The sequence below is a fragment of the Eucalyptus grandis genome, chromosome 8 (assembly GCF_016545825.1).
Source record: "Eucalyptus grandis isolate ANBG69807.140 chromosome 8, ASM1654582v1, whole genome shotgun sequence".
Classification (NCBI taxonomy): domain Eukaryota; kingdom Viridiplantae; phylum Streptophyta; class Magnoliopsida; order Myrtales; family Myrtaceae; genus Eucalyptus; species Eucalyptus grandis.
Window position 1 is genome coordinate 32,169,564 of NC_052619.1, and position 14,423 is coordinate 32,183,986.

The 14,423-nt window shown below is 37.6% G+C and overlaps 1 protein-coding gene across 1 annotated transcript; it reads left to right on the forward strand.

Annotated features, from left to right (window-relative positions):
* Positions 1-626: 626 nt before the first annotated feature.
* LOC104414087 (tRNA-dihydrouridine(20) synthase [NAD(P)+]-like) lies at positions 627-14,002 on the forward strand. The gene is made up of 9 exons (XM_010025104.3): positions 627-802; positions 907-1,012; positions 2,931-3,069; positions 4,950-5,058; positions 6,026-6,162; positions 10,092-10,228; positions 12,010-12,116; positions 12,239-12,366; positions 13,592-14,002. The coding sequence occupies exons 1-9, from the start codon at positions 758-760 to the stop codon at positions 13,659-13,661; spliced, it is 978 nt and encodes a 325-aa protein (XP_010023406.2). The 5' UTR covers positions 627-757; the 3' UTR covers positions 13,662-14,002.
* Positions 14,003-14,423: the final 421 nt, after the last annotated feature.

Below are 14,423 nucleotides of genomic sequence, written 5' to 3' on the forward strand. Positions count from 1 at the left end.
ATGAGCTATGTCCTATACGTATGGAAAGAGAGAGGATCCCCTTATGTATCCCCCGCGTAGCCCAACCTTGTCTGTAGTTTCACCCTTTTAAATACCTTGCCCCCAAGGAAGTCAAGGCACAAGTGGCAGTCACATAAACGGAATAAACAGAATACCTATCGAAGGGAGATTTTCCTCGAGCTTGCCTCGAGCAAAACCATAAGTTTTCCCCTGATCAATTTTGGCAATCATGTAACCTTTTTAAGCCTTACATTTTTATATAAAGCAAATCCGTTACCAGACGAGGATCATATAGTCTCAATGATATATCGTGTGTTCATATTCGGTTTTCTAATTTATTTTGTAATAAGGTCCTCTAAACATTTTGTTAATGCACTCAAGTCTTATTAAAAAAAAAATCGAAACGTATATTTTTAGTGATATTTTATAGTGAAATTGATACGAGATCGGAAGAAATAAGGGTGACGTTTTTATTGTTAATACTAAAAAAAAAAAAAAAAAAAGAGAGGGAGAGAGAGACAATAAATCGATGAGAGCGGAGTATTCGGTGAATCAATTTTTTTTTTAATTCAGGGAAATAATTAAAAATGCTTGATCGGGTAAATAAAAATATGCTTCCTTTTCCCTCTCGACCACGAGCGGATTTACTCTTTTGGGCCTACTCGCCCTCTTTCGTCCGCCGTGCGTTCTGCTCCTCCACGCGCTCGGCGGCGGCTACGGCGAGGTCCGGCCGGCGGCGGCGTCCCCTCCCGGGGATATGGAGTACGAGAACAAGCACGTTCTCGCTCCCATGGTTCGAGTCGTGAGTTCAAGAAAACCTCCTCAAAACCCTTCTGTTCGACTCGCGTCATCGTGCTTCGATTCGTTGCGGAATGAATTTGGGTGACGAATTTCAAGATTTTGCAGGGGACGCTGCCTTTGAGGTTGCTTGCTGCTCAGTATGGTGCGGATATAACGTACGGGGAGGAGATTATCGACCACAAGTTTCTCAAATGCGAGCGGAGAATTAACGGTACGGTGCGCACCTGCTTTGGAAGGAAAATCTGGTAGAAGTATGATGTTGATGTGTTGTGTGGATAGATTGTGGTTTCATTCCACGTACACAGTGTGAGCAGGAGAATCTGACATGAATTTGATTTGGGTTTTTTAGTTAAATAAGCTATGTGGTAGCAGATATGTTGGGCAGGGTTTCCAGTTGCTGATGCTTTTGTTTCTTTCACATTTGCAACCAACTACTTACGAGTTGCTGTTGCCCCAGGCGGCTACAAGTCTAAAAATTGCTGTTAAAATCTGAAAGTGGGTTTGCTAGCTGAAGCTAAGAAACTTTCAATCTTGAAAAAAGGCGACTTTACATGAGCTGGCAAGTTTGATCTAGTCTCACTGTCATTTTTGAGAAAGCGGGTGATATTATGAAGGGCGAAATTCAAGACCAATTACTATACTCTTTTCGCATCCATTCCATCATCTTCTCCATCCCAGACAAGGGATTATAAATATCTCCCATTTTCTTTTCCCTTGCTCTGCATCCTTTCGAACGAAGAGGGAGGCAATGGGATCTTCACTTCCCTCGTTAGCATTCTTCCAATATTGTTCTCATGAAAATTAAGGATACAAATATAATTTGTAAGACTTGCAGGTAGATGCTCAAACATAGAATAACTATTTGTTTCTTTACTTCACATTGATATTCCTTTCAGCTACCAATATTTACTAGACCAGTAGCAGGCTTTATATGGTAGTCTATCAATAGGATTTCCAGAGCAGATAGGTTTTGATATCTGGAATCCTCAAGTTTTAATAAGAAGCAAGTGACTATCTACTCTGCTGATCATTGTTTGCATGCTAAAGCACTTTCACATGAGGTTTTCTATTGAAGTACCTTAGGAAATAAGCACTTGAGGCTTTGTGATGGTATTTTACCAGTAAACATCGAGTGCAAAAGTCAACGCGTAGTGGTCAAGTTCGTTGACATTTACTTATGCTCCAAAATGATATACGCTTGGCCTTGGAGATGACAATGACGCATATTGGCAAGATTTTAGCTATGCCAATTGTTCGCTTAGACCTTAATCTTAATTTTTTTGCTCTCCTTATATAAATGGAAGGGCTTAAGCTGAGTTTGAAACCTTGACATTGGGATTCTGCCTTGACAAAAGGGGCCTTGGGTGAAGCGTTTATGTTGAAAGTAAATGTTGTTTGGTATTTGGTATTTCAAGCACTTAATTGTGGAGAAACTATAAAATGAAACCAGAGATAAAGAAAAAAGAAGGAGAAGTGCAGAGAACTAGAGAATCGTCAAGGGCATGGTAGGGCCATGATGTAAGGCCTAAATGAACATCCAGCTGCTTAATGAGAATAAAATCCTAATAAGAAACATCTAGTTATATAGAAACTCAATAAAATTCTAATGAGAATCAAATCCTAAAAGATATAAGACTACTAATATATGTAAGAGACGAATCCTAATCCCTTAGGACTGTTACTTGATTTGTGAAGTCAATCTTCCATCAAAACTCCATTAGGAACATCAATATATGAGTTGTGAGATTTGATGAGATCATTGTTAACTATTCTAAAAGCTTAACCTATTATTTTTTTTAAAGACATGGTTTATTATTTAAATATACCGACACTCCTCCTCATGCTTAGTCTGGTCTTCTTGCCTAGTACTAATCATGGAAATTTAATTTGGGAGGCAAATGGGGCCTAAAACGTTTTGAACTTAGGACCTCTAGCTTTGATACTATGTGAAATTTTATGGAACCATTGCCAATTGTTCTAAAAGTTTGAGCTATTGGATGATGGCGTGGTTTATTCTTTAAAAATATTATAACATTAGCAAATATCTTTTTGCATGGATTTATTGGCTGCATCAGAGATCTTGTGAAGAAAACTTATCTTCTGAAATTCTATTTTTCCTTTTTCATCAGAGTGCATTGGTTCGACAGATTTTGTGGAGAAAGGAACAGAGAATGTTGTTTTTAGAACCTGCAAGCAAGAACGGGATCGGGTAGTCTTTCAAATGGGTACTTCCGATGCCATGAGGGCTCTACGTGCTGCAGAAATAGTGTAAGTGACATGTGATATTTTGCCTTGGAATATGATAATATGTTAGTCTGACAACTCTCTTTCTCTTGAGTTGAGTGATTCACCTTTAATGGCATTTTAAGATTCTTCAGGGAAGCTATCAAGCAATCATTATTTTTTTCCGCACTTTTAGTTATGCTGTCACACCAATTAGGAGCTCTGAAATGCTGATTTGCTGCTAGCCATGAAGTATCTGTCACACAAGTAGGCAGCATGCTGGGGCAATCTTGGTACTTTATTAGTTGTAGTATCGTCACACTTCAACAGGAGTGAATAGTCAATGGAGCAAGATTTACTATTAAATGAGCTTTTGCAGTTTGGCTTGTTAAATAAACTAGATTGTCTCACAACGATTTTGTTTCATTTGGTTTGCAGTTGGGTTGACCTGGGAATGGTACAGGCATGCTGGAAATGCCCTTCTATGTAAATTCTGTGAATTGAAGCAATTTTGTTATAAATGGGATTATGAAACTCATTTGTTTTGAAAATGCCTCAAAATGCTATCTCTGATGGCATGTATTATTAATTGAAAAGAATGACAGATTTTAATCCTAAGGAGGAAATGAAATAGGCGGGAGAATTTTAACCAAATAAATATAGTGGTATAAAGAGGATCAAATGGAAGTTTGTAAATGGTTGCAAGTGTATCCTTGCGTTGTTCATCCTATTCTTGTACGGTTGGAATTTGACTTAACATTGAACTCCCGAAACTGTTAAGACAGGCAAATATGGATGCGTAAAGTCATTTGAAAACATATATCCATGGAGTTTGCTTAGTGGTGAAGCAATGGACATGTATGTGTGAACTAGTTGCATAGCATAGTTTTGACTTTCCACACAAGCGAAAACAACCAATCCCATGTTTGCACCACCTATTTAAGGTTTGGCTCATCTTACATGAGTTTGTTGGGCATTTATGGGTTAGGGGTTTATCTACTTAAGATTTGTTTCTATTTAAGAGAATTTTTTTTACTTAGAAATTAGAATTAATTTTACGTTTTGGTGGGAAAGCAAAACTTTGGAGAGAGAGCAAACTAATTACTTAGCTTAAGCTCTCCCAAACACAGCTTTAAGTTCAGCTGTGGAGCTTTCTTGCAAAGATTATCCATGGATAAGCTGTGTACATGACCTGCTTAAAGAAATTACTCCTAGTTTTTTAAAATTAACGTGGCCTGGTAGAAGCTGGTGAAGGCAGACCACAAAATGTAAGAAAAATATACATTGCCTACCTGTAAAACAGTCCATTGTCCCATGACATAGCTCACTTATTAAATGTATCAAATTAGCTATTTTAACCTGCATGTAGAAGAATCGGATTTTTCAATTTAAATTTCACAAAACCTTTTAGATGTGTTAGATGTCTCTGGAAAAATTTACACAGTTGTGTTTCAGTTGTAAGTGAATTTTTTCTTGAATGTGTTTGATCTCTCTCATCCCATCAAAGTCTTAAGCAAAATTTACAGAAAGTGCCAAAAGATCGTTCAGTGTTGATGGCATGTAGCATTGTATTCTTCCTCCCTGTATGTGTGCTGAGTGCTGCCGGATGATTGCCCAGAGGTTGGGAGGCTCTACTGTGAGAGGGGGAGAGCCATTGAATGAGAAATGGAGCCGACTTTGTCAAGCAACCTGTGAAATGGAATATTTTTCTTTAAATTGTTTCCACATTGCTTGGGCTTCCTGAACTGGAAGCGGGTGATGCCTGATTTTCCTAGCAAAACATAATTCAGAAAAAATGTTTTTAAGTTTAATGAGTGATCGATCGCTTGTTTTATATTTTTCTTCACTCTTTTCCAATTGATGTTGGTAAAAAATTTGGAAGAAGCATCGTTGCCCACTTATTCTGACATGGGTTTTGTTCCCAGGTGTAAAGATGTTGCTGCAGTAGATATCAATATGGGATGCCCAAGGTCATTTTCTTTGAGTGGAGGCATGGGCGCTGCCCTACTGAGTAAACCAGAGCTCATTCATGATGTAAGCATCGCCTGATCTTTCCCTCTCTGATACTGAAGACATCACTGTTGTTTATCTACTTCTGATCATTAAAGAATGACAGAAAAACTCCCCAGGTGCCAGAACTTGGCACAGGAGACACATAAGTGCCAAAACTTCCAAAAGGTACACTTTAAGTGCCAAAATTGGAGAAGAAAGGAGCATTTAAGTGCCAATGGAGAGAATTTCCGATCAAACAGCTGACGTAGCTTTTTTTCAGTGAGAATTTTATGATGTGGCATTTCTTTAAAATAAAATTATCCATGTAGACTGGCAAACAACATCGCGCCATCCATGTAGACTACGTAAGATAACGCTAAACGACGTCGTTTTGGTGTGGTTCGCTAAATGACGTCGTTTAGTAGTTTGACTTGATAATCAAGCACAATCCATAGCTGGCCGTTCCTTCTCATGCTCACCCTTCATGCTCGGTTGCCATCCTTGCTGAGGCTCCGTCACCGCTCGCTGTTCACTCGTGGTCACAGCTCGCCATTGTGACTTGCTGTTTGCCATCGTCGAGAGGAATTCGAGCCATTGCTGAAGGTCCTACTCTCTATTTCCAAGATTTAGCGGTATAATTTGGGGGCAAACCGAAATTAGGGCTCGAGGGCCTTCAATTGGGGATTTTGGCTGATTTAGGGTTTTTAATTTGGGGAAATGTGGAGGATGATGTCATATTAAACAAGGATTGCTGAGTAGCCATTCCAGTGAGCCACAATTTTATTAATAAAACAATGCCACATCAGATTTCTGACAAACCTCAATGCCGGAGTTGGCACTTAGATGTTCAAATTTCAAAAAAAAAAAAAAAAAAAAAAAGTGGCATTTAAGTCTACCTTTTGAAAGTTTTGGCACTTATGTGTCCCCCGTGTCAAGTTGTGGCACTTGAGATGTTCTTTACTTGCTAAAGAATATAGTACATTTTATAACTTTCTCATGTGCATTTCAGATTTTGACTACCTTGAAGAGGAATATGGACACACCAGTTACATGTAAGATTCGACTTCTCAAGCATTCTCACGATACGGTAGAACTAGCAAGGAGAATTGAAAAAACTGGTGTCTCTGCGCTTGCTGTTCATGGAAGGTAATGATAAATAAAAACGGCTTTAATGATTATTCTGCTATTGGATTTGGCACCCATCTTTATTAACCTATGAAAGGGTAAGATAACCGCATTGAAAACATGTAAACTTGAGATCATTATTTGAGTACTATAGTTTTAAATTTCATTGACTTAAGTAGTATCAACTATTGAATTTGACTCAATTAAGTACCTACAAGATAGGTAATGGGAATGCTCCTGAGAGGTTGTTGACCTTCACAATTCTTAATCTTGTTTGAGAAATCAAGAATAGTTATGATGTTGGATGTAATTAGTTAATATCATGCAAACCTGAAAAAACAATGAAAAGTACTCTAATAGGTATGCCTCTTCCACAGATTCTGTAATATCTCCTGGAAACTTATTAATTAAGGAAGACAAAAGGTTTTTTCTACTCTGTTATTGCATTTTTTTTTTTTTTTTGTTACCATGTTATGATTATCACCTAAATCCTGGAAAAAGTTTAGATATGTAGCTATTGCAACAAATTAGATTTGCACTTCTAAAGTATGATTCTCTTATGGATCCCCTGGTTGTTCCAATCACTTTGTCCAGAAATGACAAATCCCCCAACTCTTTTACCGGTACATTGTGTTGCAACTCTCTCTCTCTCTCTCTCTCTCTCTCTCTCTCTCTCTCTCTCTCACTGTCCAATATGTTCAACCATGGCTCCTATGACATTCATGTTACCTACCCTCTGCCCTCACGGTTACCCTCTGATTTAATTTGGCTTGGTAAGACACTATTGGGGTTTCATAAATGTAAAATTAACAAAAATACAACAAAGATGATATATTTTATACATGATTCTCCGAAGGCGTTGTTCATGTGTTTTAATCAAAAATCTGAATTAAAAAAAAAAAAAAGTTAAACGAAATACCTCTCGAAGTGCACTTTAAACGAATTGGTTTGGATGTTCTTCAGTTCGAAATCCACAAACGTTAAACTTGTAGCTCAGACACACTAACAATGGACGTCGAATGAAAGAGAGAACTTTCGGATAATTACCACTGTGATCGTGTTAGTAATCTTGTGAAGACAATCCTCCGTATCCTTGATGTTTTTAGCCATGGCTTGAATGAGAGAGAATCCCTCTTCTTTCTCGTGTCTCGAAGACACAAAAACACATGCTTTTTTTTTCTTTTGACAACCCTTTTTATGTCCTCAATTATACAGCATTTAAAAAAAAAAAAATTTCTTTAATCGGCAACCGTTGCTGATCGTTGATCGTGCATGAGCGGTTGCTTCATGCACGATGCTTCATGCACGATCGTGCATGAGAAAAAAATGTGCTTTTGTGTCTTCGAGACGCGAGAAAGAAGAGGGATTCTCTCATTCAGGCCGGGTTAAAAACATCAAGGATACAGAGGATTGTCTCCACGAGATTGCTAGCACGATTATAATGGTGATTATCCGAAAATTCTTTTTTCCATTCGACATTCATTATTGGTGTGTCTGAATTAGAGGTCCAAAGTTTGTGGGGCTCGAACTAAAGAACATCCGAACCAAATTCGTTTAAAGCGCGCTTCGAGAGGTAATTCGTTTAACTCATTTTCTTTTTTCTTTTCTTTTTATATTCAGATTTTTTATTAAAACGCACGAACAACGCCTTCGAAAAATCTTGTATAAAATCATTTTTTTTTCCACTGTATTTTTGTTAATTTTACCTATACATGATTCATGAAACCCCAACAGTGGTAAGTAGATAATTGTTTTGGTTAGTCTGATTGCACTTGATTGTGTAATTACGCAATTAAAGACAAGTTGCATTTCTGAGTGCTGATATGCAAAGTTAGGACAAAAGGTTGAATTTTGCTTTGAGAAATGCATTATGTCATTTGAAGTCAAATTAGAGCATATAAGACTACAATTTTCTAGTCAAAAGGTCTGTTTGCTAGGGCAAGTGTTACTGGGGTGTGAAGTGGGCAGCATATTCTCCTTCAAAAAGTTTCCCCAACACTATTATGCAAATGTGAATGGGTAACATACATAGATTGATAGCTAATGATTTTTATTGGGAGCTTCAACATTCTTGATGTTTTTTTTTTCAAGAATCGTGTGACGAGAATTGATAGTGCTAACGAGATTAGAAGTACTTGTATGTGAACTCTATTACATAAAAGTTTTTTGTGTGCATGTCAGTGAACGTTAGGTAGGGACTATAAGATCAGAAAATTAATATTGGGACAATGGGACCATTTGAGATATCAGTATGAGGATAACTGTAGATAGTAAGCTTTCTAAGACTTATTCTGATCGTGAATATGTAAACTATAATTTCTCTTGAGGCAGATTTGGAAGGCTAAGGTTCCTACAAACATGACTTACTTTGCTTGGACAGCTTTCTTCGGTGAGATTTTGACTAAAGGAAACTTTAAGATCTATAGTGTTATTATAGTGTATTGATGCTGTATGTGAAATGCAACTCTGCAACGATGTGTGATCTTTGGCGATGTGGTCCCTTGATGATTGTCTATCGTTGGTTATAGCAGTTTTTCTATTTTCAAAACTAAGTCTGAAATTCTGAAGGTAGAAGATTTTGGATGTCTGGCCCTTTTTGCTCCATGTAGAACAGTTGGTCCCCTCTGCTGTGGTTAAGTTGCAAATTGCCACTAATCATTTCAATTTCTTTTGACTAATACCTCAAATTTCAACTAAGCTCAAGCTTTACCTCAAAATGCCAGAAGTATACAATTCCTATGTACAGAGTGTATTCTTTTTAATAAGAAAATGATATCTTATTTGTTTCTCCCAAAAGAAAAAAAAAAAAAAAAAAAAAAGAGATGACCAGCACAAGTTGATAAGAAAAGGAGACTGCAAAAATGGGCCTCATAAATTTCATCGAAATTAAAATGAATCTACCATATTAGTTAAATGATGTGCCCGCGCAACAAACAAAAGTCAGAGTGATAATTGCAAGATTTGAGCAAAGGGTGAAATGCTACTAATTAATAGCTGAGGGGAGTGTCTGCGTATAATGGTGTTTGGGGGTGCAGTGGGATCAAGGGTTTCAAAAAGTATAGCAATTTGAAGATGGAGCAGACAATTGATGCACTTTGGTTGGAATTAGGTTAGTTTTTGGCCTAGCCTTGACATTGTAGACGCTTGGCATGACACAGAGCTCAGTTGGGTGTCATTTCACCCCAAAAAACTTCAAAAAATTCAAATAACAGGGCAGAAGGCCTCGACCTTTTTCACCTTGGTGGAGATGTCTGTTGCAGAGTGTGCAACAGTGGTAGATGGTCGCACAACCCTGTGTGGGTGCCACAGAGGGCTGCAAGACCCTTTTCCATTGCTTGCAACTGGTTGCATTCGTCTTGATTTTTTATTTTTATTTTTTAGTTTTATATTAGGGTTGAGTGTTTTTTTCTTTTATATTAGGGTTGAGATGGGCCCATTTAGACGCCATGTGATTGCCACTTGTCCTTCATGTCAGCATTTTTGGCTGGGATATTGGTCGGATTCCATTCATCAATGACAAAAAGTCGCAAGTTCAATTATTGGGTGACTGAAATGAAAGTCCAGTGGCCCGACAAATACAACTTAATTTGAGTGACACCTGTGGAACTTACAAGAGCAAACGGTCATACAATGAATTGATATATGGTATGCAGATCACATTGGCGTTGCGAGTTTTGAGAAAGAAGGCAAGAAGGCACATATAAGGGTTGTTTCTGTACGAATCCTCATTGAAAGATGTGCTGACTTCCGCACTTCCAACAGATAGTTTGTATGATTGATTTTATGATATCAACTGCCCACCAAAGAAGCAAATTATGAGACGCGAACTATTTACTGCATACTAAGCAAATAATTTTTGGAATTTTGTGCCACCGATCTAATGCACTATGATCATTGTTAATGCTATTTATGTGATGTTTTGTATTTTATTATTCAATGAGAAATTGCAGAAGAGTACCAGATCGACCTAGAGATCCTGCTAAATGGGATGAGATTGCTGATGTTGTTGCAGCCCTATCTATTCCAGTTATAGCAAATGGTGATGTCTTTGAGTATGATGATTTCCAGCGTATCAAAGTTGCAACAGGTAAATGCAACGCATTCAATGACTTGAAAGATTTAACATTGCTGAAAAAATTTTCATTTGTGTACTTGATTGTCTGCTACCTTCTTTATCAACCATCATGTCATGTGTGATACGCATGCTGAATTCGTTGTTGTGTACCTGCACCAAAATAAGACTAAATTTTCTTATGAAGATTCGAGATTCTTTGTGTGAGGATAGGTAGGCAATTTCAACTATATGGGGCCTTCTGAAGTCACCTGCCATTAAGATGTTCTCCTGACCTAGATAAAGGAAGTTTATGTCTTATTTTGACAGCCATTTGAGTCTGTGACCTATCCTAATGCCTCAGAGCCTTACCATTTTGCCAAAAAAAGTGAAAGCTACTTCTGCAGTGAGCCGCTGAAATCCATAAGAATTTTGAGGCTTCTATGATCATAGGCAATTCTAGAATTTTTAAACCAAGCAATATGAGTCTAGAATAGTGTGGTAAGAAATTGAGCAGCGTCACTGGAGCTCCAAATGCATTGCTCCATGGTTCGATTAGAGAATTTAGAGGTGGATGAGGACATTTTCTGAAAGGAAGGAATTATGAGTGAGTTGGTTACTTGGTAGGTGGTGGGTGAAGCTGGTGGAGAGAGAGAGAGAGAGCCAGCTAGTTTTTTAGTGATGATAGAAACTTATAAATGACTAGCATATGCCTGGTTGGAAGAAAACATGGTCAGCCGGAGAATATTTCACCTGTTTCATATGTTTCAATTTCGATATTAAGTTCATAAAGTCTTAGCAGGTTTATGACCAAAAAAAAAAACAAAAAAAATCTTGGCAGGCTGGAAAGAGATTCCGACAATTGAATAATATGGGATTGTTCATTTGTTACTTGTCATGTGCTTTTAATTGATACAGTGTGCATTATTGATGAAAGATGAGAGTTAAAAAATCATCTCCAGTTTCTCCTTGCCTACACTTCGCAACTTGAGGTTTTTAATCCTACATTGCAGAAAGATTATTAAATCTAGACAGTGTAAAGTATAGGTTGGTTTGAAACATTATGGTGCAACGTATAGAACCATGGAACTAGTGACTGTAAAGTTGAAGTTGGAGGATGCTTATTTTAATGTTGTAAAACTTGAGGATGGTTTTACTAAATTTAAATAAATATGCATGTTAAGGTTTTGGTTACTATGGTAATTGTAGGTTTTGAAAGTGAAAATGCAAAGTGTAAAGGTGACATTGAGGATAGTTTTTGCGAATTCTTGTAAACATGTTACCTGATGATATGTCATTATCTTTATTGTAGGTTGATGTATTTATAGCATCACAATAACTTAGATGTTATAAAACCAGTGACAAATTGCATATTCACATATAAAGTAGATATTCAAGTGATATATCTCTGTTAGTTAACATGTTTATTACCACTAGAATGGGAAAAGTGTCGAATTCTTTATGGATCCTTTTTAGACAACTCTCGGTGTATGAAATTGTCTCACAAGGTGAGTCAGACACACAGATCCACACCCCACCCGATCCCCTCACCCGAGTCAGGTAATAATATAGCAAACAAACATAAATAGAGTGTCAAGATGTGACTCTTTCCTGATGCTTTGACACCATGTTGAATAATTATGTCCGCCAACAGCTTAAGATGCTAGGGAATATGCCCACCATGTTCATTGATAATATATCATAATAAGACTCAATTGACAAGCACATTTACTTTTCTCGACTTTGTTTCGTAGTAAGCTTTAAGCTTGCCAGAATGATACCAATATGTTCAGGCATTTTCTTTCTTATTTTCTCAGGTGCCTCATCAGTGATGGTTGCGAGGGGAGCTTTGTGGAATGCTTCTATTTTTTCTCCTGAAGGAAAAGTACCATGGGAAGATGTCAAAAGGGAATATATTAGAAAGGTACTTCTTCAACCTCGATATCTAGCAAAATCAAGATTGTCCATCGATTATTTTTGTTTGTTGATTATCTTCTCTTTATGCTGGAATAGTAGGAATTCACCAGTTTCTATTTTTGGATTTAGAGCATCTTGTGGGACAATGATGTTAAAAGCACAAAGCACACACTTAAGGAAATGATAATGCACTATTCATGCCTTGAACTGCCCGAGGGGAAGGCTGTGATCAAGTCAGACACGCTGGCTGACTTAGCGTACGTATCATCTTTTTTGTCCTTCATCTTCTTGTTTCAGTTATGTTGACAAATTGCAGTTGCAGTTGCTAAATGCAATTATCCATTTAGTCCTAAACATTTGAATGAAACTGCTTCTTCTCTACTTTGAAATTGTTTCATCTCTTTGCCTGGTTTGATGCTACCACCAGTTCAAGCGGCTGGTGTGCAGAAAGCAGTTACAATGCCAGCAGGTTCAGGGGAAAAATCCTGCTAAGGGATCAAAACTTCAGGAAGCATATAGTTTGAGAACTGAACTGTCTACATTGGTACTTTAGGGAATAGGGACTGAACTGATAGTTGCATGAATCCTTGGAGATTGCCGAGGGATTTCATCAGACTTAATCACACGAGTCATTAGAATGGCAATTATTGAGTTACCACAGTGAATGTACTTTTACCTTTTTCTTGCTGTGTATTAAGGAAGAACCTCTTTGGTCAAGTTAATGAAAAGATATGATCCAGATTTTGTAGTAGGCTGGGTGGCATGGAAAATTGATGAATCTTTTTTTTTTTTTAAACTATGGTCAATCTGTTCTTTAGTGTACTGGATGATTGCCATGATATAAAGAAAGATTTGATTCTTGTTTGAAATTTCATAGTCAATGGTCTTCTCTTGATTTTATTCCTTTCTTCCTGTATATCAACTTCTGAAGTATCATTTGAACTCACAATCCGCTATGTGTATCAAGGTTAGCATCACACAGTTTGTCATTTATTAGGATTGATGTCCACATTTAATTTGCACAAACTTGATGCTAGTTGCAAGAGCAGGCTTGTGAACTTGCGGATGATTTGTCTTCCTCTAAGAATTTGAGATGCTAAAAAGATATATTCAAACCGTTTGAATCTATTCTATCAACTTGGTTGAGAGTTGAGCTAACGTTAGCTAGGTCTTTTTCGTGTGGACTTGAGGAAATGTGAGTTCTTTACAAGTTTTTTTAATGTATAATGAGGTAGCTGCTAGAACATATGAGCATTGTCTGGAAGACCGAGTTTCTCCTGCCTGAGGTCAAAATTTACCATTGACCTCAGGATGGGATGCAAAACTTGTTCTCCCATGGAAATCACTCATCTATTGTCTTGCATAAAGGGGGGCAAATAGGATTAGAAAAATGAAAGTCCTTGTCCAATCCCTGTTAAATTAACTCTCTTAATGTCTAATCTGCTATGATCTTTTACTAATTAGTATTTTCATAATTTTCAGGCAACTCTATGGGGAGGAGGAGTACTACCAACACGTTAACAAAACCAGGTTCCAGGTTGAAGTTGACTAGTTCTTGCATATCTGACATGTGGTCTTGCTCTTTTGCCCTAGTTTAATGTGAGGACAAGTTTTCCCAACTATCTGCCCATTAGGCATACCTACCTTCAAATGCTTCAAGATACCGAGAGTAACTTGGGTTAGTGCTTTGACCCCAAAAAATGTATCGGCTGATTTTATCTGAAAAACCTTAAAGAGGATTGGTGCGAGAACAGCACTGAGGTCCCAGCAATATACGATGTAAGGCATCTGCTATAGCTTGCCAAATGGAATTGGTTGTTCAGTAATGTCCAATTGTTGACAATTAATTGTGTATGTTTAGTATCATACTGTAAAAGCGTCCTTTTTTTCTGACCACTCGTGTATCGTTCGTTTTTTCCTGTCTGAACAAGTTTCGTGGAATTCTGCGTAGCCGATATCCCATCTGTGTAGCAGCCTTTGGGATGCCAGGCAACCATAGGCATTTTTCTGGATCAAACTGCTAAGTGCTGGCTCAACACCATTTGTGGTATATTGATTCATGGCATTTATTGATGCTGGTAAACAAGATCATTTCATTTGCAATCTGTATGAGCATGGCCTGATTGCTGTTCCGAAAGCCAGCATTTAGTTAGTCGATGAAGGATCAGCCAATAGCGGCCTTATGGAAGCCCCAATTGATTCTTGTAGATATTGTTTATTAACACCAATGGAACATAAACTAAAGTAAATCGACAGTTTGCTGGTTGCACATTTCTCCCTAACTATGATGAGATTTTTTTGGTTTGACCATTTA

Excerpts from the sequence above, each read along its gene's own strand:
- LOC104414087 (XM_010025104.3), top strand. The coding sequence starts at position 758 with ATGGAGTACGAGAACAAGCACGTTCTCGCTCCCATGGTTCGAGTC. Across the intron at positions 1,013-2,930 it reads ATGCGAGCGGAGAATTAACG|AGTGCATTGGTTCGACAGAT; the intron begins GTACGGTGCGCA and ends CTTTTTCATCAG. Across the intron at positions 6,163-10,091 it reads GCGCTTGCTGTTCATGGAAG|AAGAGTACCAGATCGACCTA; the intron begins GTAATGATAAAT and ends GAGAAATTGCAG.